Raw genomic sequence first — 23,266 nt, 5'->3', positions numbered from 1 at the left:
GGTCTCGGGGTGACCACGCCTTGGGTCCCCCGGTTGGCAAGGAGAAGATGTCGTAGACTCCCACCTGCTTTCTCCCCAGGCTGCTAAGGAGGCTCTTCTAATGCCAGGGCCCCATCCCACCCACAAGGCCCCTTCCACCTGGTTGCTAAGGAAGCAACTCCCTAGCAACCAGGCGTGACCAGGCCAGTGACCCCCCCCTTCTTTCTTCCCAATTGCTAAGTGGGCTCCCTAGAAATAGAACTTAGAACTTTGGGGGCCAGCTGGGCAGGCAGGCGCCTGTTGCTGGGGTGATGGCCTTCAAGGTCTCTCCCCACAGAGGCCCCCGGAGTCTGGGGAGGCGACATGGTGGGGTCTGGGATCCCAGCTTTGGGCCTCTTCCTGCTAATGCAGGGCTCAGCAGGTGAGGGGGCTGATGAGAGGGTCAGAGAGCTGAGCAGAGGCCCTCCTCACCCTCCATACAGCCTCCCAGCACCGCTCTCTTCTTTCACAGATGGGAATGGAATCCAGGGATTCTTCTATCCATGGAGTGAGCAGTGGAGGAAACCCTGGGTCCCCTGGGGACAAGGAGCCCAGACTAGACTCTTGGGTCTAAAGGGATGAGGGGCTGGGGGCCCGGACCCCGGGGTCTGAGGGGGGAGGGGCCGGGGGCCCGGGTTCCTGGGTCTGAGGGGGGAGGGGCCGGGGGCCTGGAGTCCAGGGTCTGAGGGGGGAGGGGCCGGGGGTCCGGACCCCTGGGTCTGAAGGGGGAGGGGCCGGGGGCCCGGACCCCTGGGTCTGAAGGGGGAGGGGCCGGGGGCCTGGAGTCTAGGGTCCAGCATGAAGTAAGCACTAGGCCGGCAGCCCCAGAGCCTGGTATTGGGTCAGGCTTTGTGAGGAAGCTGCCCCTTGCACTGCTCCCCAGGCTGTGAGGGAGATGTGTGGGACCGGGAGAGCTGTGGGGGCCAGGCGGCAATTGAGAACCCGAATCTCTGTCTGCGTCTACGATGCTGCTACCGCGATGGGGTCTGCTACCACCAGCGGCTGGATGGTGTGTGCCCGGGAGCCAGGGCCCCTGGGGTGGGAGCTGGTGGCAGGGACCCCTTGGTCTCACGGCTCCCTGCTTTGTGCAGAAAACATGCAGAGGAAGCACATGTGGGCACTTGGCTGGATATGCGGAGGCCTCCTCTTCCTGATCTCCAGCATCTGCCTGTTCTTGTGAGTGGGGTCGGGGCTCGGGGGGGCTCCCCTGCCCTGGGGGGCGGGGGCAGGTGGACGGCACGGTTGAGGGTGTCCCCTCCCTGCCAGGTGGGCCAAGCGATGGGATATGGTGCGTTTGCCGTGGTTCCTGAAGGGCAAGTGCAACCTGTCCAAGACGGTCTCTGTTATCCAAGGACCGGACGCCGAGTGAAAAGATGGCGTCCTTTGGCAGCACGCCCACGGAGGGGGCCCTGGACTTCCCGGGGGGCACTGATGGGGAGGGCACGGAAGGAGGCGAAGAAACAGGAGCAGGGGAGGAAGATTAGGGGCACCCCTGGAGGGACCCCTCAATACAGATATAGCACAGAGAAGCACGGTCTCTTTTCTGAGAAGCATGAAGCAGGGGGCGGATAAGACCCGGAGGCCAGGAGAGAGAGAGAGAGAGAGAGAGAGAGAGAGAGAGAGAGAGAGAGAGAGTGTGTGTGTGTGTGTGTGTGTGTGTGTGTGTGTGTGTGTGTGTGTGTGTGTTGGGGGGTGCCTGGGCTGTGATCACGGGGGGTGTGAGCTGACGGGCGTCTGGGGTCCAGGGGTAAGTGGGGAGGATCCAAGCTGAGGGGGACTTGGGCTGATGGGGGGGGCCTGAGCTGATGGGGGTCCTGTGTTGAGTGTAGGTCCTGGGCTGTGGTTATGGGGGGTCTAGACTGAGGGGCTTGGGGTGAGTTGGGGGTGGCCTGGGCTGGGACTGCAGCTGGGCTGGGGGGACACGGACCACCGTGCCCCGCAGCTGTCCCTCTGCCGCTGCCTGACGGCCTCTGCTGCCTGCCGTTGGGATGCTGCCGCCCTCGGGCCAGCAGGCATTTGCCTTGCTTCGCACGAACAGGCGGACAACTACAGCTCCCAGACTCCCTAGCGGTAGCGATGGGATGGAAATTTTCCTGGAAGTCCATTACAGTTGGAGACTCATCCTGCTCAGTCCTCTTCCCTCCGCCACTCCTTTCTCAGATAACAGAGCTACTCCAACCTACCCTCCATAAGTATTTCCCCCAACAAATATCTTGCAAGCCTTTGTCCCTCTATCTGCATCTCTGGGGACCTCAAACTAACAGAGGAACCTGGGCTGAGGGAGGTCTGGACTCAGGGGATGGGTCTGGGCTTGAGATCCTTGCCCCCCACTCCTGTCCCCCTCCGTGAGGGGACAGCATGGAGCTGGGCTCCCAGGCCCCCAAGGGCTTGGGCAGCCCCTCCGTCACCCCTGCCCCAGTGCCGTCCCTCCCCAGACAGATATGCAGCACAGTGAGGCAGAGTCCTTTATCCAGGGGAGGATAGATGGAGGACACGTCGGCATCCTGGCAGCCAGATGATGATGGGGCAGCTGCACATCTCCCTCGTGTCCTGACAGGTGTGGCCATGCGTTCATCTGCAGGAGGGAGGGTGGGTTTAGTGGCTGCTCAGGACCCCTGCGTGTATCCCTGCATCCCAGGACCACCCCCCCAGGAGAAGGAACCCCTTCTTCCCACTTCAGTCCCTCACAACTGACTGATGCACTTGCTTGTTGGCTCCTTCATTACTCCGTGCCCGGACGTGCGGCAGCGACTGTGCCTTTAACTCAGCGGAAACTGGCGGTACAAGGTGGGGAATGAGAGGCAAGGAAAGGCAGAGATGGAGAGACTTACACACAAAAAAGAGACAGGGAGAGACAAATATGTCGAGGGGAGGACAGAGGCACAAAGATAAAAAAAGACACGGGAGATTGACTGAGACAGACACAGGGACAAAGAGAAAGGCAGGCAGAGACAGAGAAGATGAAATGGGGGGAGAAACGACCTAGGATGGGTTTGGCTCTGCACATCTTCTCAACTAATTTTGGTCCCAGAGGGAGAAAGGAGTGACCAGAGCCAGGACCTACAGGCCCCTCTGTTAGAATTCCAGTTCTCTGTCCCTCATGTGCTGGAATCACCTCACCCTGCCATTATGGAGCCCTGTGTTTCGACAGGCCTGTTTTCCTTCTGAGAGGGGCCTACAGGCCGGTCAGCTTGGCCAGTTTCTGGCAAGTGGTTCTAGCAGCAGAGGTCTGCCCAGCTCTGTTAGACTTCTGGGCAAGGTCAAGTGTTTCCAGGGGTAATTTTAACCACAGGTGGTTATTTCTGCATTGTATGCCAAATTTTGTGTTAGCTCATGCTTCATCTATGCATAAACTGTTTCCTCATCTGAACCACAGAACATAGTATATAATTGGACTATTTTCAAAATTCTCACAAAAAAGGGTATATAACTATCCTTCCGGATGCACAGAAGGAAAGTTAATTCATCACCTATAAAGAATGTCTTAGGACATTAGAATTTAATTCTTTTATGTAACCCCCATTTGAGAAACTGATTCAGTCACTCATCCATCCATCGTTCCACTTAGCCATCCACCCACCCACCACCCCATCTATCCTCTCATCTATCTACTTACCCATCTGCCCAAACCTCCATACAACCCCGCATTCACCCATCTACCAGCATCAGTCCCACCATATCCGTCCATCCACCCACCCATCCATCAACCAATTCATCCATCCATCTAGCCCTCATCCATCCATCCATCAATCCAACCACATCCACCCATCCACCACCTATTTATCCATCAGGCAATCCATCCATTTATCCCTCTATCCGGCCACCCATCCACCTCTCCACCCACAACTCCATATACCCATCCATCCATCCATCAATCCATCCATCCATCCATCCATCCACCCACCCACTGGATCATCAACCTCTGACTTCCTGAGTTCACTCTTTGCTGGGGAATGCTAAGAACAAAGACACCAGAGACCCGGGCCTTGCCCTCCAGGGGGCTCCCTGTTGGGTGGGAGAGACAGTATCAGCACACACACATACAACACACAGTGATACAAGCAATAACAAGGGTAACTCAGACAATGTGAAGACCCAGAAAGGCGCTGAAGTTGAGTTGGATCTGAAAAGACACCTGGGAAGTTTTCTGAGTGGAGTGCAGACAACAAGGGCCCCCCCAGTGTAGGCGAAGGCATGGACAGAGGCCAGTTGGTGTGAGACAGCCTGGCCATCGTGGACTGAGGGAGGTCATTCGAACTGCAGAGAAGGCAGGAGATGTGGGGCTGAGATGTGGCAGACACACATGGTGAGTGGCTTGGATTTAACCAGAGGGCAACAGGGAGCCACAGCAGGTCTCTGGCAGAGGAGTGCACTCTGGAGAGTGCAACAGGTACCTCCCCTTTGGCAAGAGGTGGCACCTTTTGGGGCCTCGGTGTCCTCCCTGGGATGGGGATAGTAATAGCTAAGTGACCTCAGAGACTCTGTTACACTTGGAGGATTAAATGGGAAATAGGACTCGGTGCACCTGGGGACTCGAGCACAGGGACGAAGAATCTCCAAGCGTTGGTGGAGCCAAAGGCGACTCTCCAGCCCTCACGCACGTCTGGGGGCAGGGTCTCATTTGTTTCTCCCCAGTCTGCACCCAGGCCTACTGTCTCGAGGTCTTCATCCTCTGGGTCTCCGCTAGTCTTTGCTTCTCTGCCTTCCAATCTTGACCTCCACCTGTCTCTCTCTCCCCATTGTCTCTGCCTCTCCATTTCCATCTCTCCTTGATGTCTCTCCATCTCTCCCCTCTGTCCCTCGGTCCCTCGATCTCTCCCCTCTGCCCCGCCCCGCTCCCCGCCTCCCCGCCTCCCCGCCTCCCCGCCCCTCACCTCGGGCTCACTCGTTGCCCGCACCCGCCGCCCCGGACCCGGCCTCGAGCGTGGCGAGCTGCAGGCGCACGCGGCGGGAGCCGGCGGCGGGCGGCGGGGTCGTGCGGACGGCGGGGCGCGCTGCCCAGGAGCCGGGCGCGGCGCGCCGGCCGGCGGAGGAGACAGCCGGCGCCGACCAGCGGCGGGAGAGCTTTCGCGCGAGGCGGGCGAGCACCGAGGGCCGCAGGCCGTAGTCGCGCTCCAGCTCCTGGCGCGAGATCTCGATGTTGCCGGTGTACCAGAGGATCCAGCCGAGCAGGCTCAGGAAGACGAGCAGCGCGCCCGAGTAGATGAGCAGGTCGCCGAAGTCGCGGCCGCGCACCTGCAACTGCGCGAACACGCCGGTCAGCAGCGCCGCCATGCCCGCCACGTCCAGCGCCACGGCCAGCAGCAGCGCCAACCGGCAGCGGCCCAGGCCGGTCGCGGGCACAGGCGCGCCCGCCGGCGGGGACGGTGCGCCCGGCGGGGGCCCCTGCGAGGCGCACACCGCCGGTGCCGCCGCCATGGCCCTGCTCCACCGCAGCGGCTGGCTCTGGCGTTCCGGGTGCGGCCCGGTCCGGGGCGGGGTCAGGGGACTGCGCCAGGTGTGCCCGGCACCCGCCTGGTCACCTGAGCTGGGCTGGGTGCGGACGAGCCCGGCCCGGGGGCGCCCTGGCCCTCAGAGGCCGATGCTGGAGGCAGCTGGGCGCACAGATTAGTGCGGCCCAGGGCCCCTGCATCTTAAGGAGCCTGAAAGCAGCGCATGGTGAAAAGCCGGGGTGCTCTCACAGAGGCAGCAGGGCAAACCCCGACATTCCTGTTTGCTCAGATTCCTCCTGGGGCCTCTGGACTGTCAGGACTCATTACGGTGAAGTCCAAGGGCACAGAGACGGGCCAGACAAGGCCCCTGTCCTCAAGGAGTTTCTGGACATAATCACAACTCAAGGGGCCCGAATGGAGGTGACATAAAGCACCGTCATTCCTTCTGTTCACTTGGAGTCTCTCCATGCCCTGTGCTGGTGAGGCTGAGGACTCAGAGTTATATCAGGCGAGGCTCCTGCCCCTTAAAGAGGACCCTGACAACAGAAAATAAACTTCCCTAAAGTGTAACGGGTGTGACAGGGCGGAATGGAGGGGGAGAATAGGGCCGGAGTCCGCGAGGCACAGGAAATAAGCTGGGCGAACAGGTGTGCAAGCCCCAAAGGAACCAAGACTTTTCCCAGGCAAATCTCTTTTCCTCCAAACACACCTCGCCCTTAGAGGAAGTGGGTGGCAGTCTGCGAGAAGGGTCCATCCCGCTTCTCTCTAGACTCGAAATGGTTCAGGAGCTTAAGAGGACACTGGGGAGGGCGAATTGAGAGGGAGCTCCCGGGGTTAGCCGAAGGTTTCCGAACGTGGCCGAATGGAGACCGAGTGTTTCCGAAGAGATTCGAAGCGGGCATGGGCCAATAAGAGGGAAGCCGGCCGCCCTTCGGAAGAGTGTTTCCGGAGAGTTCCGAAAGTGTCCGACCGAGCCTGCTGCCTTCGCCGGGAATAGCCGAGGGCCTACGAAGAACCTGGAAGCATCCGAAGTCCCTGTGTGGTTTAAATAGTTCACGCACTAACAAGTTCATTCATAAAACAAATGGTTATTGAGCACCCACCCTGTGCCAAGCTCTGAGTGGCAATATTGGAGAGAAGCCATTGAGGAAAGGGACTTGGGACTTCTGGAAAGGGCCACACTCGGAAATCCAGCCGTGGAGTTCCGAAAACACACGAAGGGCCCTCGGAACTGTACCACTCCTCGTCGAGAACACGCCCTCGGGTCCCTAGCCGAAGAGTTCCGAAAGTCCCCGAACGGTTTGAGACTGACTGGAGGAAAGAGCCGAACGTGGCCGAGCTGCCTCGGAGGCGGGCGGAAGGAGGCGGGGACAGGCGATGGCGCGCGCGTACCCTGAGAGGAAGCGGAAATGCGTGTTGGTATGAAAGGCGTCGCCCCGCCCCCCGCCTGCCTCTTTCCGTATCCGGCCGCCGCCACGAGAGGAGGTGAGTTGTGTCCGCGTGACAGCTTGTCGCGCCTGCCACCGGGTGTCTGTGCCCCTGCCTGCTTCTCTTACTGCGCCCCTCGCGCTCTTGGCTTCACCTCGGCCCCGCCGCCTTAGGTCGCTGTGGATTCGCACCTCTCGTTCTCCGCAGTTAGTCTCGGCCGCCCAGGTTCAGCACCGCCACCTTAGGCCGCCCAGTCCCGCCTGGCAAATTTCTAGGCGCCCTCGGCCCACGCGGTGCTCCTATTCGCCAGGTCTCCAAACGCACCCTTCCTCTGTTGTCCGGCGTCGGCCTGCTGCTCCCTTGACGTTTTCCCGCGCCCCTTTCTCCGCAGCTGCCGCCATGTCCGCGCATCTGCAATGGATGGTCGTGCGGAACTGCTCCAGCTTCTTGATCAAGAGGAATAAACAGACGTACAGCACCGTAAGCGGGGCCCCGACGCCTGGGTCGGAGGGAGGGACCTTTACGTTTGCTGTGCTCCCTTCCTCTTCACGACCGTGATGCGTCCTCCTTCCCAGGAACCCAATAACCTGAAGGCCCGCAACTCTTTTCGCTACAACGGGCTCATTCACCGCAAGACTGTGGGCGTGGAGCCGGCGGCGGACGGCAAAGGGGTCGTGGTGGTCATGAAGCGGAGATCCGGTGAGCATTTGCCCTGGCTGCGCCCAGGCAACAGACCCCCATCCGGGGCAGGTTTTTACTGTTTTTACTGTCGGGCCCCAGGAGTGATTCTGCTATTGAATGGAGGATTCCTGGGGTCAGGACGTTTGCCTGGGCGGCTGATTCTTCTCCACGCTAGCCTACCAGCTATGTGAGCTGATCATCTAAGTGGAGGAGTTAAAAGCACCTGAACTCCGCTGGGTGTTTGTCAGGGTTAAATTACAGGGTTTCACGGTTTGGTGGTGTTTTCAGAATAAATCCTTGAAGCAGGTGGAAGGAAGTCTGTCTCCACCGGTGGGAAAATTCAGGTAAACAGATGGGGAGCCGCCTTCTAGCTCCCTCATAGGAAGTGACAGCTTGGGTCTGAAGCAGTAGTTTGGCTCCACTTCTGGCTTCGAGGAGTCAGAATGGGGCGCTCAGCATCCCACCTCACTGTGTCTCAGGCACAGACAGGCCCTTTTAGACTTTTAGGGGAGGTCAGGGGGAGGCAGGGGTGGGGTGTCTCTTGGTAACAGCTGAGTCATGGTATCACACTTGCAACACTTTCGTTTGTAGATGGGCAGTGGGTTTTAAGAGATAGGAATCGGTTTTTTTCCCAGGTCCCTGATTAGGACTGATTTCTCTTTGGATTCTGAATCCTGTGTCCTGTTCAGTGACAGCAGCAGCCGCCACATCTGCGGCTTTTTGTTCTCAGAGGGAAGGGGGTTAACCTCCTTTGCTAGGAGCACGGACCCGGGAGCAACCAGTTGCTTATGCTTTGGGGCTTCTCATGTTCCCGCACTCCTGAGAACCTTGTAGTGGTGCGCTGGCCCCCAGAAGCTTGGCTTTTCCTGGGCTGTCAGGAATTGGGTTGACCTGAGGAGGTAACATGGGCTCTCCTCTGAGGTCAGAAGGCTGACATCAAATCCCCAGTATGGTACAGGGACCTTGGCATCTGGGGGGAAACCCAGGAGCACAGGATCCTAGCCGGGACCCCATCAGCTTTTTGGTACAATAAAGGGGGTGTTTTCCTTTTTATCTTGGGCAGGGGAGCCCAGCTCCACCTGTGCACAGGTGAGGAGCAGGTGTTTTCCCCTGGCCCTCCTGTGGCTCCACCTCACGCCAGCCTCACACTTGTCGCTGAGCGGGTAGCCAGGGCCCAGGAGGGCGCAGAAGGGAGAGGGGCCAGAGCCGCTTCCGGGGTGCCCACCACCTGGTCGGCACGGGCCCGAGTGCCCTCCTCGCCCAGGCTCTCCTTGGAGTCACACCGCTGTGCATGTGACCTTGGGGGTGGGCACCAAAGGTCCGGACCGTCTGACCCCTGGGGTCTCCCCCCCTTCTCCCCATCCCACCAGGCCAGCGAAAGCCGGCCACTTCCTACGTGCGGACCACCATCAACAAGAACGCCCGGGCCACCCTCAGCAGCATCCGGCACATGATCCGGAAGAACAAGTACCGCCCGGATTTGCGTATGGTGAGTGGGGGCTGGAGAGCTGATGCCACGAGGTGGCGGCGACTACACAGGGGGGACCCAGGGAGCCCGGCCAGTGCTGCGCCGACTGGAGCTGGACCTGCGCTCAGGGGAAGAGGGAACGTCGCCCATCTGGGAGGCTTGGGGGGGGCGCACGGCTGCTGGGGTGGGTGACCCGAGCCCGCCTCGCCTCCCAGGCTGCCATCCGCAGAGCCAGCGCCATCCTGCGCAGCCAGAAGCCTGTGATGGTGAAGAGGAAGCGGACCCGCCCCACCAAGAGCTCCTGAGCACTCTGTCCCCTTCCGCAAATGCAATAAAGCTGTCAGCTGACTTGCCTCAACCTCGCCTTGCAGGCCGTGTCCCCAGGGGCTCCCCTACCGGCCGGCCGTGTGCTGAGTGGAGGGACCAGGTCCAGGTGGGGGAGCTGAGCCCCGGTTCTGTGCGGGTCCTCGGCCCGTCGTTCCTGCCCATCGCGGAGGGCGGGCGTTGCTGTGAAATTCTACACCGGACGCTCAGAGGTGGTGGTTCAGTTCCACAAAAGAGGGAACTGCGGGTTAAGTAAAATCCAGACTCGGCATGGTCCTCTACTCTGCTAACGCGTGACAAAACTTCGCGGCGTTGTGTGGAAATGTTAGCATTCAGTCTAAGGCTCCTGAGGGGTGGGCACGTAGACCCAGGGCCGGCGCGCCTTCTGTTTTGTATAGTCCTGTGGCCTGCGTCACAGCAGCGTTGGCAGTGTGGCCTTGGAGGGAGGAAGCACTTACAGTCTGCGTCTTTGCTGCCTGGGACCCCAGCCGTAGACCATTTCTTTCTCCTGGGGTGGCCTGGAAACCCCAGTGGGAGCTGGGATGAGGAGCGGCCGGCCCTCCCCTCCCACCGTGGGTCCTGGTGCAGCTCAGCCTCCCCAGGGGGCTCTGCAGGCGTGAAGTGAGCATCCTGGGACTTGGGGGTGGACGGGGCCCTCAGTATGCCTTGGCCTTTGGTTCTGGGCCCAGAACTGCCCTCAGGGGCACCAGCGCAGCTCCCGAGTCCAGAAGCCTGTGGGGCTCTGTGCACAGCTGGGGGAGGGGGCAAGCTGCACCGGCCAGCCGGGAGGAGGGTGGCGGCCTCGGCTTTGTGCCAGCAGGCCTGTCCTTGAACAGCCTTCTTTTGGCGAGGAGCCCACCTGGCCAGGCGCTTCTGCTTCCTGCTGCACTGGGGGTGAGCCCAGCGTCCCTGCAGCACGTCCCTCACCTGCCTCCTGCTCTCGGCAGGTGGCTGCCCTCCGCCCTGCCTTCAGCCGCTCCTGACTGCTCTCCAGTGCGGCCTTCTCCCCAGCCCTCCCCCAGGCTGCGCAGCTGTGTCTCCTCAGAGGTCTTTTTTGACCACTGGGTCTAACGTAGTTTCTCCTCGTTGCTTCCCTGTGTTTATTACAACCGTGGCGTGGGCTCGTAGGCACTGCCACTGGGCACCCGCCTGGGTCCTTCTGCCAGGTTAGCTGCTGGCTGTGTGGCCGTGGGCAGGTAACTGGGTCTTTCTGCCTCTTGTCAGAATTAATTGGGCTAAAGCAGTGGCCCCAAACCTTTTTTGGCGCCAGGGACGGGTTTTGTGGCAGTCCGTTTGTCCATGGACTGGGGGAGGGGAATGTGGTTCGGGCGGTGGCGCGAGCGACGGGCTGGGTTAAAGAATGCAGGTGAGGGCTTCCCTGGTGGCGCAGTGGTTGAGAATCCGCCTGCCGATACAGGGGACACGGGTTCGTGCCCCGGTCCGGGAGGATCCCATGTGCCGCGGAGTGGCTGGGCCCGTGAGCCGTGGCTGCTGGGCCTGCGCGTCGGGAGCCTGTGCTCCGCAACGGGAGAGGCCACAACAGTGAGAGGCCCGCGTACCGCAAAAAAAAAAAAAAAAAAAAAGAATGCAGGTGAGTGCGGTAATTAGCTGTTGGTGTGGTGTTTTAAGCCTATGACGAGCTGGATGGCGTCTCTAACCATTCAGATGGGCCCGTGGCGCGCGTGTGTACACACACATGTACACACACATACGCTTGAGGAACGGCTGTTGTCTCTGAGTACCCCGGATGCCCCACGAAGCAGGTGTCATCCCCGCCTTGCAGATGGAGAAACCGAGGCTCAGGTGGGCAAAGGCCGCCCCCGGCATGGCTCCTGGTGTGTTTCCTGTGCGCCTCTTGCGCGCCAGCCCCTGTGCCATGGGCCAAGGGTTCAGGTCTCTGCCATCCTGAGGACGCTGCGCAGAGACGACAGCCATGCCCCCACTTCGCAGCTCTGCTGGGGCCCAGGAGCTCCACACGCCCAGACGGTTCCTGACCCCCTCCATCCTGCTGCCCCTCCAGCCGTCCTCGGTGGGCGGGAGCCTGAGTGCACGCTGCCAAAGCCTCCTCCCCCCCGGCCATCCACCCTCACCCCACTGGGGCCTGTCCTCAGCCCAGGTGCGGTGGCGTCCTCGGTTTCAGGTGGGACCTAGGCGACTTAACACCTGCTGAAGACCCCCCCGCGGTTCCTGTCCTCCTCCGAGCAAAAGGCAGCCCCCTGGCCTCGGTCGGTCGGACCCATTTGCACTCGGATGCCCAGGCCCTTGCTGTCCACCCTCTCCACGCGGTCCTGCCTGGGAGCATCGACGCTAGCCGGTCCTCTGTCTGGAAGGTGCTTCCCCACAGGGAGCCAGGGCCTCTTACTCTCACGTGTTGCAGGGCAGCGAGGTCTCTCCTGGCCACTTTTCTCCCCTTTGGCCAGCATCCGGGTTCCTAGTTCCTCGACCAGGGATCGAACCCGTGCCGCCTGCAGTGGAAGCGCCCGGTCTTAAACTTTGGACTGCCAGGGAAGTCCCTCTCCTAGCCACTCTTAGAAATCAAAAACCACCCCCACGCCGGCTTCGTTTTTCTCCACAGCACTGAAGTCCATCTAGCGGGTGTGTCCTGTGAGCCGGGACAGCCCGGCCCCCCAGCGTAGCGGATGCACGCCGCGCTGAGCACCTGCTCACCCAGGTGGCGGCCGGCTGTCAGATGGTGTCTGTCTCCTTGCCCGCCCCAGGGCCCTGCTCCTCTAGGCTCTTAGCCCACGTGGAGTCCGGCTGGTCACCTGAACCCCCCAGATAACTACTTCCCTCTGTGGCCTCAGTTTCCTCCTCAGGACTGCCTCACTCAGTCTGTGGACCTCTAGCCCTGCGGGTGGCCAGGCCATCAGGGGTGGCTGGGCTGGGGATGCCACGCCAGGGGTCTGGATGGCACTTCGGTGAGGTGGAACCAGGAGAGGACTGGTGGGAGGGAACAGTTCTCAGTCTTGAGGCTCTGCTGCTGGAGCCCCAGTGCTGCGGGCACTCCAGGCCTCAGCTTCCCATCTGCCTCCTGGGGAAGGAGAGAGCTTGGCGGCAGGTGTGGTTTGTATGGGGGGCCATCTGTGCAAACTTTGTTTTCTCACAAGTGATGTATGTTGGCATGGAAACTGGAAAAGCAAACAAAGAATTAATACAAGATTTTAAAAAATCATAAATACCCAGACACATGATAGTAAAAACGCTGAGTGCCAAAGACAGGGAAAATCTGGAAAGCATCAAGAGAAGAGCGACTCACGTGCAAGGGAAGCGCAGTAAGACTAACTGCCGGCTTCTCAGCAGGAACAGTGGGGCCGGGAGGCGGTGAGATGACAGGCAAGCGCCCAGAGAGGTCCCCGCACGCTTCCCGTCCTCCATCACCCACAGCGTCCCCCTCCTGCCAGTTCAGTTCCTACGCTTGGCTGAGTCACTCCTCTCCCTGCGCCTCAGTTTCCCTACCGATGAAACAGTGAGGTCGTTTCGAGCGTCTGATCGCTCAGGGCTCCGCAGTGCACAGGTCTTGGTTTCGTTTGCTGCCGTTGTCTCCAGGCTGATGCGGGGAATGTCCGCAGTGAGTGTGGGAGGCGCGCTTGGCGGCTGCCCCGCACGCGGTCGCTCAGAGCGGCGGAAGCTCAGCGCGGAGACACGCTCTGTTCCTGGGAGGGGCCGGCCCTGCTTATAGTTCCGTCTTCACGGGTACCTCGCATACGTCAGGTCACTCCTCAGCCTCTGTGCCTGTGACGCGCGCACACGAATAGACCTGACTTCCTGAGGCCCTTGAGGTTAAATGTGCAGAAAGCTTGTAACGTGGCCGGCCAGGGCGAGCCCGCTCGTCTTCCTTGCACGAACGAACGGTTCACTGTAAACTATCTTGAGCAGATGGACTCAGAGCAGTCACACGTCTTCCCGCGTCTGTGACTCTTTGCACACAAAACGATGCTCGTGTTTTCCCGAGGGCTTTGAGGACAAATCCACACACGCTAGTGCCTGTGGCTCCGGGTCTGCGTGCGTTCTGTGACTACACCGCCGTGTCCTCTGCTGCATTCCCTCCAGGCTGTTTCTTCCCAGTCCAGGAATTAAAAAACCCTCTTTGTTTCTCTTGTAGTCATTTGCTGTAATAAAATCTATTCTTTAAAGGCTTTCATTATGAAAATGAGAGGAGCACGTGGTTTGGAGACACGCGAGGAGCCCAGGATCCCAGCCCCCATCCGACCGTGCCGCCTGGCATGTGGGATCTTAGTTCCCTGCCCGGATGTTGAACCCGTGCCCCCTGCAGTGGAAGTGCGGAGCCCTCACCACCGGACCGCCAGGGAAGCCCCTTGTGTTTCATCTTGGAAACTGTTCACAATCATCCACCTGTGGGCCTCGCGCACCCCAGGCCTGCTGAGTTCACCCTGTCTGTTACCCCCACGGCCCTTGGCCAGGTTCTCACAGCAAAACCAGCACATTTGTTTCAGCACCTTCGCTCAGCAGTAGCATTCATGGAGGAGATGCAGCCAAGGGCGGGGGGGCGGGGGACACTGTTGTCTTCACGATTTCTGTGTCACTCCAGAGCTGTTGTAAAAAATGTCTTTTAAAGATAGACTAAGATAGTGTTCACCTCTCGGGTTGAGAAACACCCCCAAGTTGGGTAAAAATCAAAGTGCACTTAGTGAGGCCGTGGTGGGGGGTTGGGCACACTTAACGTCACCGACAGCGTCAATTGGTACAAACCCACGGGGAACGGTCTGGCCACGTCTGTGCAGTTACGAAGGAATGTGCCCTCTGGCACAGGGTTGCCACTTGAAAAGGCTGACTCTGTTCCTTGTGTGCCACGGGCTCCATGCCCAAAGGTCATTCCTTCCAGCTCGGTGTGACATACATTAGGGCTCGGCTGAGGGCAGGGAAGGGCTGTGAGTGCTGCAGGACAGGTGGCCAAGATGTGCTAAGTCAAAAAGCCCAGGTGCGACGTGCTGTGTTGTACACAGATGAAACGCTGGACGTGAAAGAATACACGTTTATGGTTTATGGGAATTCCCTGCTGGTCCAGCGGTGAGGACTCCACGCTCTCACTGCCGAGGGAGCGGGTTCAATCCCTGGTCGTGGGTTCAATCCCTGGTCGTGGAACTAAGATCCCACAAGCGGCATGGTGTGGCCAAAACATAAAAATAAAATAATAAAAAGAACATATGTTTAAATTTGCTTACGTTTGCATAGAATTTCCCCAGAAAAATACACAAGAACCTGCTGACATTGGGTGTCCCTGATTAAGGGAATTGGGTGTGGGGAGATGGGAATGAGAGGGAGCCGTTTCATTGAAGAAGCTCTTGTTACCTTTAAAATTAAAAAGAAGTCAAGTCTTTGCTTGCTTTTTTTTTTCTTAAGCCTTTGTTTTTTGAATGGGTAACATGCACATGGTATTCCAAGCTCTCCTTTCTTGGGACAGTATTTGCAGGTGCTGATGTAACCTTCTGGAGGCATTCGATGAATATGCAAGCAAATAACCATCCTATTTATTTATTTATTTTTGGCTGCATTGGGGCTTCGTTGCGGTGCACAGCCTTCTCATTGCGGTGGCTTCTGTCGTCGCGGAGCACGGGCTCTAGGCGCGCGGGCTTCAGTAGTTGTGGCTCGCGGGCTCTAGAGCGCAGGCTCAGTGGTTGTGGCGCGCGGGCTTAGTTGCTCCACGACATGTGGGATCGTCCCGGACCAGGGCTCGAACGCTTGTGGCCTGCATTGGCAGGCGGATTCTTAACCACTGTGCCACCAGGGAAGTCCCACATCCTATTTAAAACAAAATTAAACAAAGAAGAACAGAAATGGTAGCATATCTTGCACAGCATTTGCATGTTGCTCTTTCTCACATATTTTGGAGATTGGTCCATATCTCATAATGAGCTTCTTCATGTTGTTAAAATTCTGAAATATAGCAGACACAGAGAAAAGCATACAAAACATATTTATACACTTCCCTCCTGTGCTCCCTACTGGTTAGAGGTAACCAGTATCCTGAGCTTTAGGGAAACAATCTTCTTGCTTTTACAGCTTTACCACGAAGGTATGTGTGTTTAGCAGCACAGCTTGGCTTGGACGGTTTTGGAATTGTGTGTGAAGGCATTCAGGCTGTGGGTCTCCTGTGACTTGCTTGTTTGGCTGATGTTGAGTTTTCCACGCTGCTGGAAGTAGTGATGGTTCACTACTTTTGTGTTGTGTAGCATTGCTCCTTGAATATACAAGCATGTTTATACTGCTTGCAATTAGGACAAATGTGGTTTTGCAGCCCACGGGACATGTGCAAGAAGGCTGAGTAACGAGACACTACCGCGTCCCCACGTGACTTTTACCATTTCACGCTCCTGCCAGGGCCGCCCTGTGGACCAGGAGAGTATCCGTGGCCCTGCACGTGGCGTTGTCAGGTCTTATCACTGTGGCGAGTTTCACGGGAGCATAGTGGTCTCGACTTTGGTTTGCACTGCACTTTCCCCATCACTAGTGACGTGGGAATCTTTGCATGTGCTCGGCAGTCGTCGGGATTTCCCCTTTTGTGAAGCATTTGTGCAAGTGCTTTTTGCCAACTTTTGTGTTGTTTCTTACTGATTTGTAGGAGCTCTTTATGCGTTTGTTTGGATTTGTCCTTTTCGATTGTATGTCTTGCATGCAACCCCACCGACTTGTCTTTCATTCTACTTTAGATAAACAGAAGTCCTTGATTTAAAAAGTTAAATCCACTTCTCTTATACTTTGCACAAAGTAAAATACACCTATTTTAAGTATATACTTTGTAAGTTTTGACATAATTGTGCGCCCACGTGACCCCCACCATAATCAGGATCTGGAATGTGCTTATCACACCCAAAGCCTTCCCACACCCCAGTACACTTTATCCTCCCTGATCTCAGCCAGCCAGTGATCTGCTTCTGGCCACTAGTGACTAACTTTGCCTGTTCTAGAATTTCATATAAATGGAATCAAGTATTTTGTACTCTTCCGTATATGGCTTCACCCAGCATGTTATCTTGTGTGTCAGTGTTTAGCTAAGTAGTATCCCACTGTGTGAGCTCACAATTCCTTTACTCGTTCATCCACTGGTGAACACATGGGTTATATTCCAGGCTTTGCTGATTACAAAGGAAGCAACTGTGAAAACTGGCATACCAGGCTCTCCTTTCTCTTTGTATCTTATGGTCATTTTTGACACTGTCCGAAGGTAAGGCCCGGCACAGAGCCTGACAGAGGGCAGCAAAACCTTGGGCCTCCCCATTGGTGCCTTCGTTGGTTTCTGCCAAGACCGACTGCTCCCTACTCTCCCACCAGCCGAGAACCCCGACGCTTGTCGGGGTCCGTGGCCCTTACCTGACCCTCCGTAACAGTCCAAGAGGTACAATGACCAGCAGGTCTGCCCTCCTGCAGATGAAGGAACAGGGCAGGGATGCTGCGCGCAGGAAGCTGACGTGCGCCGGGTCCCCCGCCCCAACCCCTGGAGTGAGGGCAGAAGCTGCGGCCACGCTGGGACGTGCTCCTGCAGTCAGGTGCTCACCCGGGGCTCATCAGCTCCACCGAATCAACTGGGTCCCACAGAAGGACTGGGTCAGCCACAAAAGGGGGCTGTGACCAGCCCATCAGACCAACTTCCGACCAACACATATTGGAAGACAGGTGTCTCCTTAGGCCTGGGATTTGTGCTATGTGATACAGAAATCCACAGGAACATGTTTTGCTGGCTAGAGCGGGATCAAGTGCCCCAGCGCATGGCAGACGGACGGGGCGCCCACACCCACTGCCCGGCCACTACGCCCATTTCAGGAGAACAAGGGCAGGAGAGATCAGCAGCAGGCCCGTGCCTGGCACTGCACCCCTCAGACAGAGGGCGCCCCTGACCCCAACAGGAGGCCCGCTGAGCTGAGACACCTGTGCTCAGCCTGCGTGAAGACTCGGGCTGGGGCGCCCACTGCTCAAAGCCAGGGTGGTGGAGGCAACAGCAGCTGCTTTTCCAACTTTATTTAGAAAAACAGATCCAGGTCCGAGTGCCCCCGTGCCCTCCCTCACCCCAGCCATAACTTAAATAACTTAGAGACAGAGTTGGGGGCAGGTGGGTGGCGGGTGGGAGAGGGAGGGAGGAGAGCCCACTACAGCCGCCGCAGCGCCCGCTTCTTGTCCGTCTTTTTCTTGGCTGCCAGCTTCTTATCACGCTCACCCGCGTGCTTCTTGGCCATGGGCCCCTCGGCCCCTGCTGGGCCCCCAGGGGCCATGGGGTCAGCGGTGGAGGCCACAGCCCCGCCGGCCAGGGACCGGCTGGCCTCGGCCCTGCCGCTGCTGGGCCCGCCTGCGCCCCCGTGGATCTCTGTGAGCAGGCGTGCGCGGGCGGCGTACTCCTCGTAGTTCTCCAAGAGCAGGCGGCCCGCCTCCTCGTTGAGGGCAGACTCGGGGTTAGGGTGGATCAGCAGGCACTTGATGGTCTGTGGGGAGAGCGCCAGGGTCAGGGGGGGCCTCACACGTCCGGCCTTGTGGCCTCCACTCCCAACACCGCTCCCCCAGCTGGCACACGCGTGCAGGCACCGCGATCAGTGACTCGCCCCAGGTCACTCAGGAAGTGAGGGGGGCTTCCCTGGTGGCGCAGTCGTTAAGAATCCACCTGCCGATGCAGGGGACACGGGTTCGAGCCCTGGTCCGGGAAGACCCCACGTGCCACGGAGCAACTAAGCCCGCGCGCCACAACTACTGAGCCTGCGCTCTACAGCCCGCGAGCCGTCACTACCGAGCCTGCGCTCTAGAGCCCGCGCTCCGCAACAAGAGAAGCCACTGCGATGAGAAGCCCGTGCACCGCAATGAAGAGTAGCCCCTGCTCGCTGCAACGAAGACAAAAGCCCTCGTGCAGCAACGAAGACGCAATGCAGCCAAAACAAAACAAAACAAAACAAAACAACAAAAAAAGGAAGTGAGGGGGACAACTTAGGAACTAGCGACTAGACAAGTAGCTCTACGTTACACTACAGGAAGATGCTTAAAGCTAGAGCCATCACTGGCTTTAGCAGGCATCTCAAGGGCAGAGGCGCAAACCGTGGCTGGGCAAGCTGTTACTACCCAAGAGAAAGGCACCAGGGCATAAACTGGGACTGATGCCCGATGACACAGAGTGGGGTCCCGGAAGGAAGGGAGTCTTCAATATTCTTTAATCCGCCCATTTTAACTGCAGAGTAAATCGAGGCTGAAAGGTGTGCCCAGCCAGCCCCCAATGGACCCTTCTAATAGGAGTCTACACAGACAGCTGTGGCCCCTAAGCCACGGCCCCTAAGCCGTGTTTGTTTTACCTCCACTTTCATTCTAAAAGGGAACACAGAGCACCCCAGGGACCCAGAACTTCTCTGGCCTTGAGCAGGTGAAATGCTCTCTCACCTGTAAATGGGGACAGTAACAAGTACCCCCCAAAGCACCTGGCCCAACACACATCACTGATCACGAGGGACCAGGATCACACGCTAATGCTGACAGCCGCACCCCACAACCAGAGGCCTGACTGCCCGCCGTTCCCACAGCTGCCCTCGCATGGCCGAGCCCGGCCTGGGCCCCACGCTGAAGGCCCTAGGGATCGCTGGGGACACTTGCGAGTCATTCCGTGAGCTCATCTCTGGGGTCGCCGGCAGCCACCCCTGACACCCCAGGGAGAGGAGGGAAAGGTCTGGGCTCTGTTCACCTTGGTGCTCAATCCCCCCCCCCCGCCGTGCCCTGTAGGAACCCCAATCCCCCACGCTCCCTACAAGCTGCCCCAGGGGCTCATCAGAAAGTCAGTGTTTGTTTTTTCAAATTTCACCTTGTGAGAGGGGTGGAGAGGCAGCAAGTGACCTACACGCTTTAAGCGGCCTATGGGGACCCTGGGCCAGCAGAGCAGTCTGGGGTCCCCACGTCAGCTTGGCGGAGGCGGGCCCGGATGGCTCTCCGCAGGGTGGTCCGTGCTGCGGGACGTACAGCAGCCGCCCTGCCTCCCCCAACTAGGTGCTGGTAGCACCCCCAGCTGTGACAATTAAAAATGTCCCCAATGGGAAAAAACCACCCTGGTTGAGAAACAATGGAATGACAATGGTGATGGTTGTACAAGCTGTGGCTGTTGAAACACCAATGAACTGTACGCTGGAGGATACTGGAAAAGTCTATCTTCGCCCTCACCAGACGCTTGACTTGTACCTGTCAGAACACCATCCTGCTACACAAACCCATCACTTGTTCCACGGCAAAGGTAGCTGGGCACTGCCAACCCTTCCAGAAAAGCTGGAAATCTGGACTTGTATGTGGAAGCCCCGACCCCTTCGGCGTTGACTTTAGAGGAGAAACAAGGCTGCGTGGCTTGGACGTCACTGGGATGCGTCCAGGAGGGAGGCCCAGGCCCAGGCAGAACTCACCAGCAGCACGTGCCGGATGCCCAGCTCAGCCGTCCAGTCCCTCTTGAGCACGTTGACGCAGATCTCACCGTTGGCGCCCACATTTGGGTGGAAGATCTTGGTCAGGAAGTAGCCCTTGGGCGGGGAGGCAGGGAAGTCCTTCCCCAGCAGGAGTTTCATGCGGAAGAGGCCTCCGGCGTATGGGGTCCCCTCTGGAATGCAGGGCGGGGGACAGTGTCAGGAGGTGCAGGCCTTCCAGGCACCCCCAAAACCCAGTCTCCACGGTCTGGCTGCGAGGCAAGTGCCCCACCGCCTCCTCCACCAGACCGGGGGGTTCTCGAGAGGAAGACAGGCCCAGGTTCCCGGGGGCCACAGGCACCACCCCCAGCTCAGAGTTAACCCCCTGACTGGTGGTCCCCACCCACGGATCCCTCTTCATTCCCAAGTGAAGGCACAGCACGCCCTTCCCAAGAGGCACAGACACACATGCCCACTCAGCTCCTCAGAAAAACATCTATTTGGAAGCCTCTCAGGCAGATGTCAGGACAGTGCTGTCCACTCTGTGGTCTCCTCTGCCGCAGTGAACACTGGGAGCTGTTCCAGACCCATGGCTGTCCTTCATGCCCCAGCCCCCACGTCCAACCCATCACAGCCTGGGCAGCTGACCTCCAGGTCCACTCCTGAATCTGAGCCCACCTCCAAGTCCAGCGGAACCACGTCTCTCACCCGAGGGATGCCCGTGGCCAGTGGCTTCCTGAGCAGCCTCCATATTCCAGCCCCAGCCCCTCACTAAAGTCAAAGTGAAGTCTGAAGCGACCCACTGGCCTGGCTTTAAGCCCTCCAAAGGCTTCCTTTCCAAACTCCTTTGAAAAGAGGCCTACAAGCCCTAAAAGATCTGTTCCCTATAAGCTTCACAAGTCTTTTTTCTTCTGTTCCTCAGGAAGTCTTCCCTGACCCCCTCCCCACAAGTTCAACTCCAGACTAGGTCCTTCATCATATACTCTTCACTTAAATTGTAAAAATTCAAATAACTTAAATGCAGTGCACGTGGAGCGACGTGCTAAACCACTCTGCAAGATCAAACGATCCCCTGTAGTCATTTGGTTATTACTGTTATCTCCCTGAAAGCCTGCATTTGGCTTGTCCTCTGCTTGGTCCCCCAGAGAACCTAACACCAGCGGCAGAAAGGAGTTTGAGATGACCCAGCCTCCCCTCCAGGCCTTTGCTGACACTTCTCCCCACCTGGCATCCTCTTCCCAATGCCACTTAATTCCTACCTGTACTTCAGGATGGAGCAAACACCCAAACCCAGGTAAGGCCCCATTATATGCTCTCCTGGCCTCCAGAATTTTTCTCACAACACTTACGGGGAAAGTGTACACAATTACTTGTCATTTCTAGTGTCCTGCCCTGCATACTGAGAGCACCGTGTGTAACAGGTGTGCCTGTCATAGCTACCCTGGCGTCCTCAGGGTCTGGCAGTCCACCTTACAGTGGGAGCCTCCTATCCTTGCTCTAAGATTGACGAGGATCTAGGAAGTGCACCCCTCCCTCTCGTTCCCACACTCACCAGGGCCCTCAATGGTGACCTGCAGGTCAGTGAGGTCCTCCTCATTGGGAAAGACCTTGATACCATCAGGTGGGTCAGCTGTCAGTGTCGTCACCTCCTTGTACACCAGACGGATGATATGGGGAGGCAGGTTCTCCACGTTGGAGTTCTAGGTATGGAGACAAGGGGGTGAGCCACGGGCAGAGCCAGGGCCTGGTGCCTCCTGCAGATCTAGGATGCGGTGGCACCCTAGTCTCTTATTCCTGCAGTCCCAGGCTGTCAATCACCCCGAGCTCCCAGAACCCCCAACCCAGGATGCTTCAGGCGACCGCCCCAAGCTGATCCCCCACTAGAAATAGGGCGGATTGCCGAGGGCTTGCGGATGTCTCCACCTTCCCCAGAAGACCCCAAAGCCCGCTCGTAGATCCGCAAGGCCCCCAATGATTCCGGGAAGGCCCGAGGCCTATACCGGTCCCCCTTCCCCACCTAACCTTGGTTAAGACCACCCTGGAAACCCCAACTCGGGCCTGGAGACGACGGCGGAACGTCGTTGTTCCCGAAACACCCACGGGCGGGCCCAAAAGCCCGGAGCTCGGCCGGGCCCTCCCCTCCCGCCCCGCCTACAGGAAGGCCCCTGGGCCCATCTCAGGCCCGGGATACCCAGGTGGGCCCTCAAATTCCCCAAGCTGCCCGCGAGAGGCTCCTGAGACCCCGCCTCCTCCTCGGGGCGCGGGGGGGGCCAACCACCCCTCCCGGGCCTGCACGCCTCGCTCACCATGACTGCTGCTGGCCGGGGGCGGGTCCCCCCGGCCCCCTTCCTGCGCTCTCCGGCCGCCGGCCGGGGCGGGGGGCCCAACTGCTGCCGCTGCGGCCCTAGCGAGGCCCCGGCGGCCCCGCTCTGCTCCCCGGTGCCTCCGACGCCCGCCGCGAGCCGCGAACCGCTCCCGCAGCTCCGCCCACCCCCGGTGCCCGGCCGCACTAAGCCGGCCGCGCGCACCGCCGCCCTTTTATATCCGCCCACAGGCCGCGCCCCCTCGCGGCCCCCTTTCGCCGTGCCTCGACCCGTGACGTCAGCGCGCACGGCCCTCGGCGTTCGACGCGCTCGCTTCCTTCCAGCAAGCTGTGGGCCGAAGTTGGGGAGGGGGCGCTCGGCGGGCCGACCAGTGGGGGTGCGCGGTGGTCGGGGAGGGGATCCGGGAGGATGGAGTGGCGGAGAAGAGGAAGAAGAGTGGAAGAGGACGTGAAGGGCGACGCGACCGCTGATTGGCCCGTTTGAATGAGACGCTGGCGCACGCGCGCGCCCCGACGCCCAGGAGATCACGCACGCGACTAACGGTCGGCCGTGGAGCCTGGGCAGGGCGAGGGGAGGTGGGGCTCTGGCGGTTTAAAAGGAAGATAGAAGGCGCGCCGGCCAATAGTGACGCGCAGTCGTGGAGTGGCGTCACCAGACGCGCGCGGGCCAATCCTTGACGGAGAAGGCAGTAAGGGGTTGGGGGGGGGCGAGAAAAATGGAGAGCGACCAATGGGAGCCTTGCCTAGCGCGGACCCAGGCACTCGCAGCCAATGAAGTTCGTCGGTTTTTGTGTATGCAAATGACTGTTCGCGGATGCCCGCGCCCCTTCCTCAGCCGGGAGTGGGGGTCGGCGCTGGCAATCGTACGTTTTTCTCCGAGGCGCCATTTTGTGCTGAGAATGACCTGTGACCTGCGTGGTGTGTAGCGGAGGTTCCAAGAGCAGTCAGCCGGGCGCTGAAGGCGTAGACGCCTGGCCGTCCAGTGTGTGACCTCTGGCCCCAGCCAGGCCTCAGTCTCCTCCTGTGAGGACTGTGCCCGAGAAAGAAGGACGAGCCCCCAGGCCTTGTTGAGGGCCTGGCCCTGCCTGTGACTGACCGCGGCCTCCCGCCAGCCAGGCCTCGCCGGGACTCCCTTTCCCTGTCTGGGGAACCGGCGCAGAGCGCCCCGGGCGGCCCAGTGTCGGCGCCCTGAGAGCGGGAGGCCCGGGAGCTCACCCGCCTCCTC

General features: G+C 59.1%; 5 protein-coding genes across 7 annotated transcripts in view; 3 read left to right on the top strand and 2 right to left on the bottom strand.

Annotated features, from left to right (window-relative positions):
• The first annotated feature begins 342 nt into the window (after window positions 1–342).
• TMEM190 (transmembrane protein 190) lies at window positions 343–1,502 on the top strand. The gene is given in 5 exon segments (XM_067018989.1): window positions 343–526; window positions 902–1,027; window positions 1,110–1,194; window positions 1,285–1,353; window positions 1,355–1,502. Coding segments are annotated over 5 exon segments (612 nt in total).
• A 967-nt stretch (window positions 1,503–2,469) lies between these two features.
• Window positions 2,470–7,375, bottom strand: TMEM238 (transmembrane protein 238). Its single transcript, XM_059044283.2, has 3 exons — window positions 7,203–7,375; window positions 4,893–6,843; window positions 2,470–2,593 (listed from the first exon to the last, which is right to left on the bottom strand). The coding sequence occupies exon 2, from the start codon at window positions 5,434–5,436 to the stop codon at window positions 4,900–4,902; it is 537 nt and encodes a 178-aa protein (XP_058900266.1). The 5' UTR covers window positions 5,437–6,843; window positions 7,203–7,375; the 3' UTR covers window positions 2,470–2,593; window positions 4,893–4,899.
• RPL28 (ribosomal protein L28) lies at window positions 6,851–9,385 on the top strand. 3 transcript variants are annotated; one of them, XM_059044293.2, is made up of 5 exons: window positions 6,851–6,935; window positions 7,270–7,358; window positions 7,454–7,577; window positions 8,930–9,048; window positions 9,243–9,385. In XM_059044293.2, exons 1-5 carry the CDS (start codon window positions 6,860–6,862, stop codon window positions 9,330–9,332), a joined length of 498 nt encoding a protein of 165 aa, XP_058900276.2. In that variant the 5' UTR covers window positions 6,851–6,859; the 3' UTR covers window positions 9,333–9,385. The 3 variants fall into 3 exon arrangements, with proteins under 3 accessions (XP_058900276.2, XP_066875080.1, XP_066875081.1); XM_067018979.1 differs by having other exon boundaries at window positions 6,926–7,103; XM_067018980.1 differs by lacking the exon at window positions 6,851–6,935 and adding an exon at window positions 6,943–7,084.
• Window positions 9,386–17,305: 7,920 nt separating this feature from the next.
• UBE2S (ubiquitin conjugating enzyme E2 S) lies at window positions 17,306–22,618 on the bottom strand. The gene is made up of 4 exons (XM_059044262.2): window positions 22,025–22,618; window positions 21,271–21,418; window positions 19,722–19,912; window positions 17,306–17,783 (listed from the first exon to the last, which is right to left on the bottom strand). The coding sequence occupies exons 1-4, from the start codon at window positions 22,025–22,027 to the stop codon at window positions 17,454–17,456; spliced, it is 672 nt and encodes a 223-aa protein (XP_058900245.1). The 5' UTR covers window positions 22,028–22,618; the 3' UTR covers window positions 17,306–17,453.
• Window positions 20,887–23,266, top strand: part of ZNF628 (zinc finger protein 628) — a 61,335-nt gene continuing 58,955 nt past the window's right edge. Inside the window, exon 1 of the mRNA XM_067018765.1 lies at window positions 20,887–21,012. Coding sequence (XP_066874866.1) covers window positions 20,898–21,012 — 115 coding nt within the window. The 5' untranslated portion in view covers window positions 20,887–20,897. The remainder of the gene's footprint in view (window positions 21,013–23,266) is intronic.

The sequence above is a fragment of the Kogia breviceps genome, chromosome 18 (genome assembly GCF_026419965.1).
Source record: "Kogia breviceps isolate mKogBre1 chromosome 18, mKogBre1 haplotype 1, whole genome shotgun sequence".
Classification (NCBI taxonomy): Eukaryota; Metazoa; Chordata; class Mammalia; order Artiodactyla; family Physeteridae; genus Kogia; species Kogia breviceps.
Note: the sequence above shows the minus strand (reverse complement) of the source record. Positions and strands in the feature narration are given on the sequence as shown.

What these genes read in the sequence shown, in the direction of transcription:
- RPL28 (XM_059044293.2), top strand. Translation starts at nt 6,860, where the DNA reads ATGCGTGTTGGTATGAAAGGCGTCGCCCCGCCCCCCGCCTGCCTCTTT. An exon ending in GGCCGCCGCCACGAGAGGAG is followed by an intron (nt 6,936 to 7,269) that starts GTGAGTTGTGTC and finishes CTTTCTCCGCAG; the next exon opens with CTGCCGCCATGTCCGCGCAT. An exon ending in ACCGCCCGGATTTGCGTATG is followed by an intron (nt 9,049 to 9,242) that starts GTGAGTGGGGGC and finishes CTCGCCTCCCAG; the next exon opens with GCTGCCATCCGCAGAGCCAG.
- UBE2S (XM_059044262.2), bottom strand. An exon ending in GGTCACCATTGAGGGCCCTG is followed by an intron (nt 19,913 to 21,270) that starts GTGAGTGTGGGA and finishes CCTGCATTCCAG; the next exon opens with AGGGGACCCCATACGCCGGA. An exon ending in GCATCCGGCACGTGCTGCTG is followed by an intron (nt 17,784 to 19,721) that starts GTGAGTTCTGCC and finishes CTCTCCCCACAG; the next exon opens with ACCATCAAGTGCCTGCTGAT.
- TMEM238 (XM_059044283.2), bottom strand. Translation starts at nt 5,436, where the DNA reads ATGGCGGCGGCACCGGCGGTGTGCGCCTCGCAGGGGCCCCCGCCGGGC.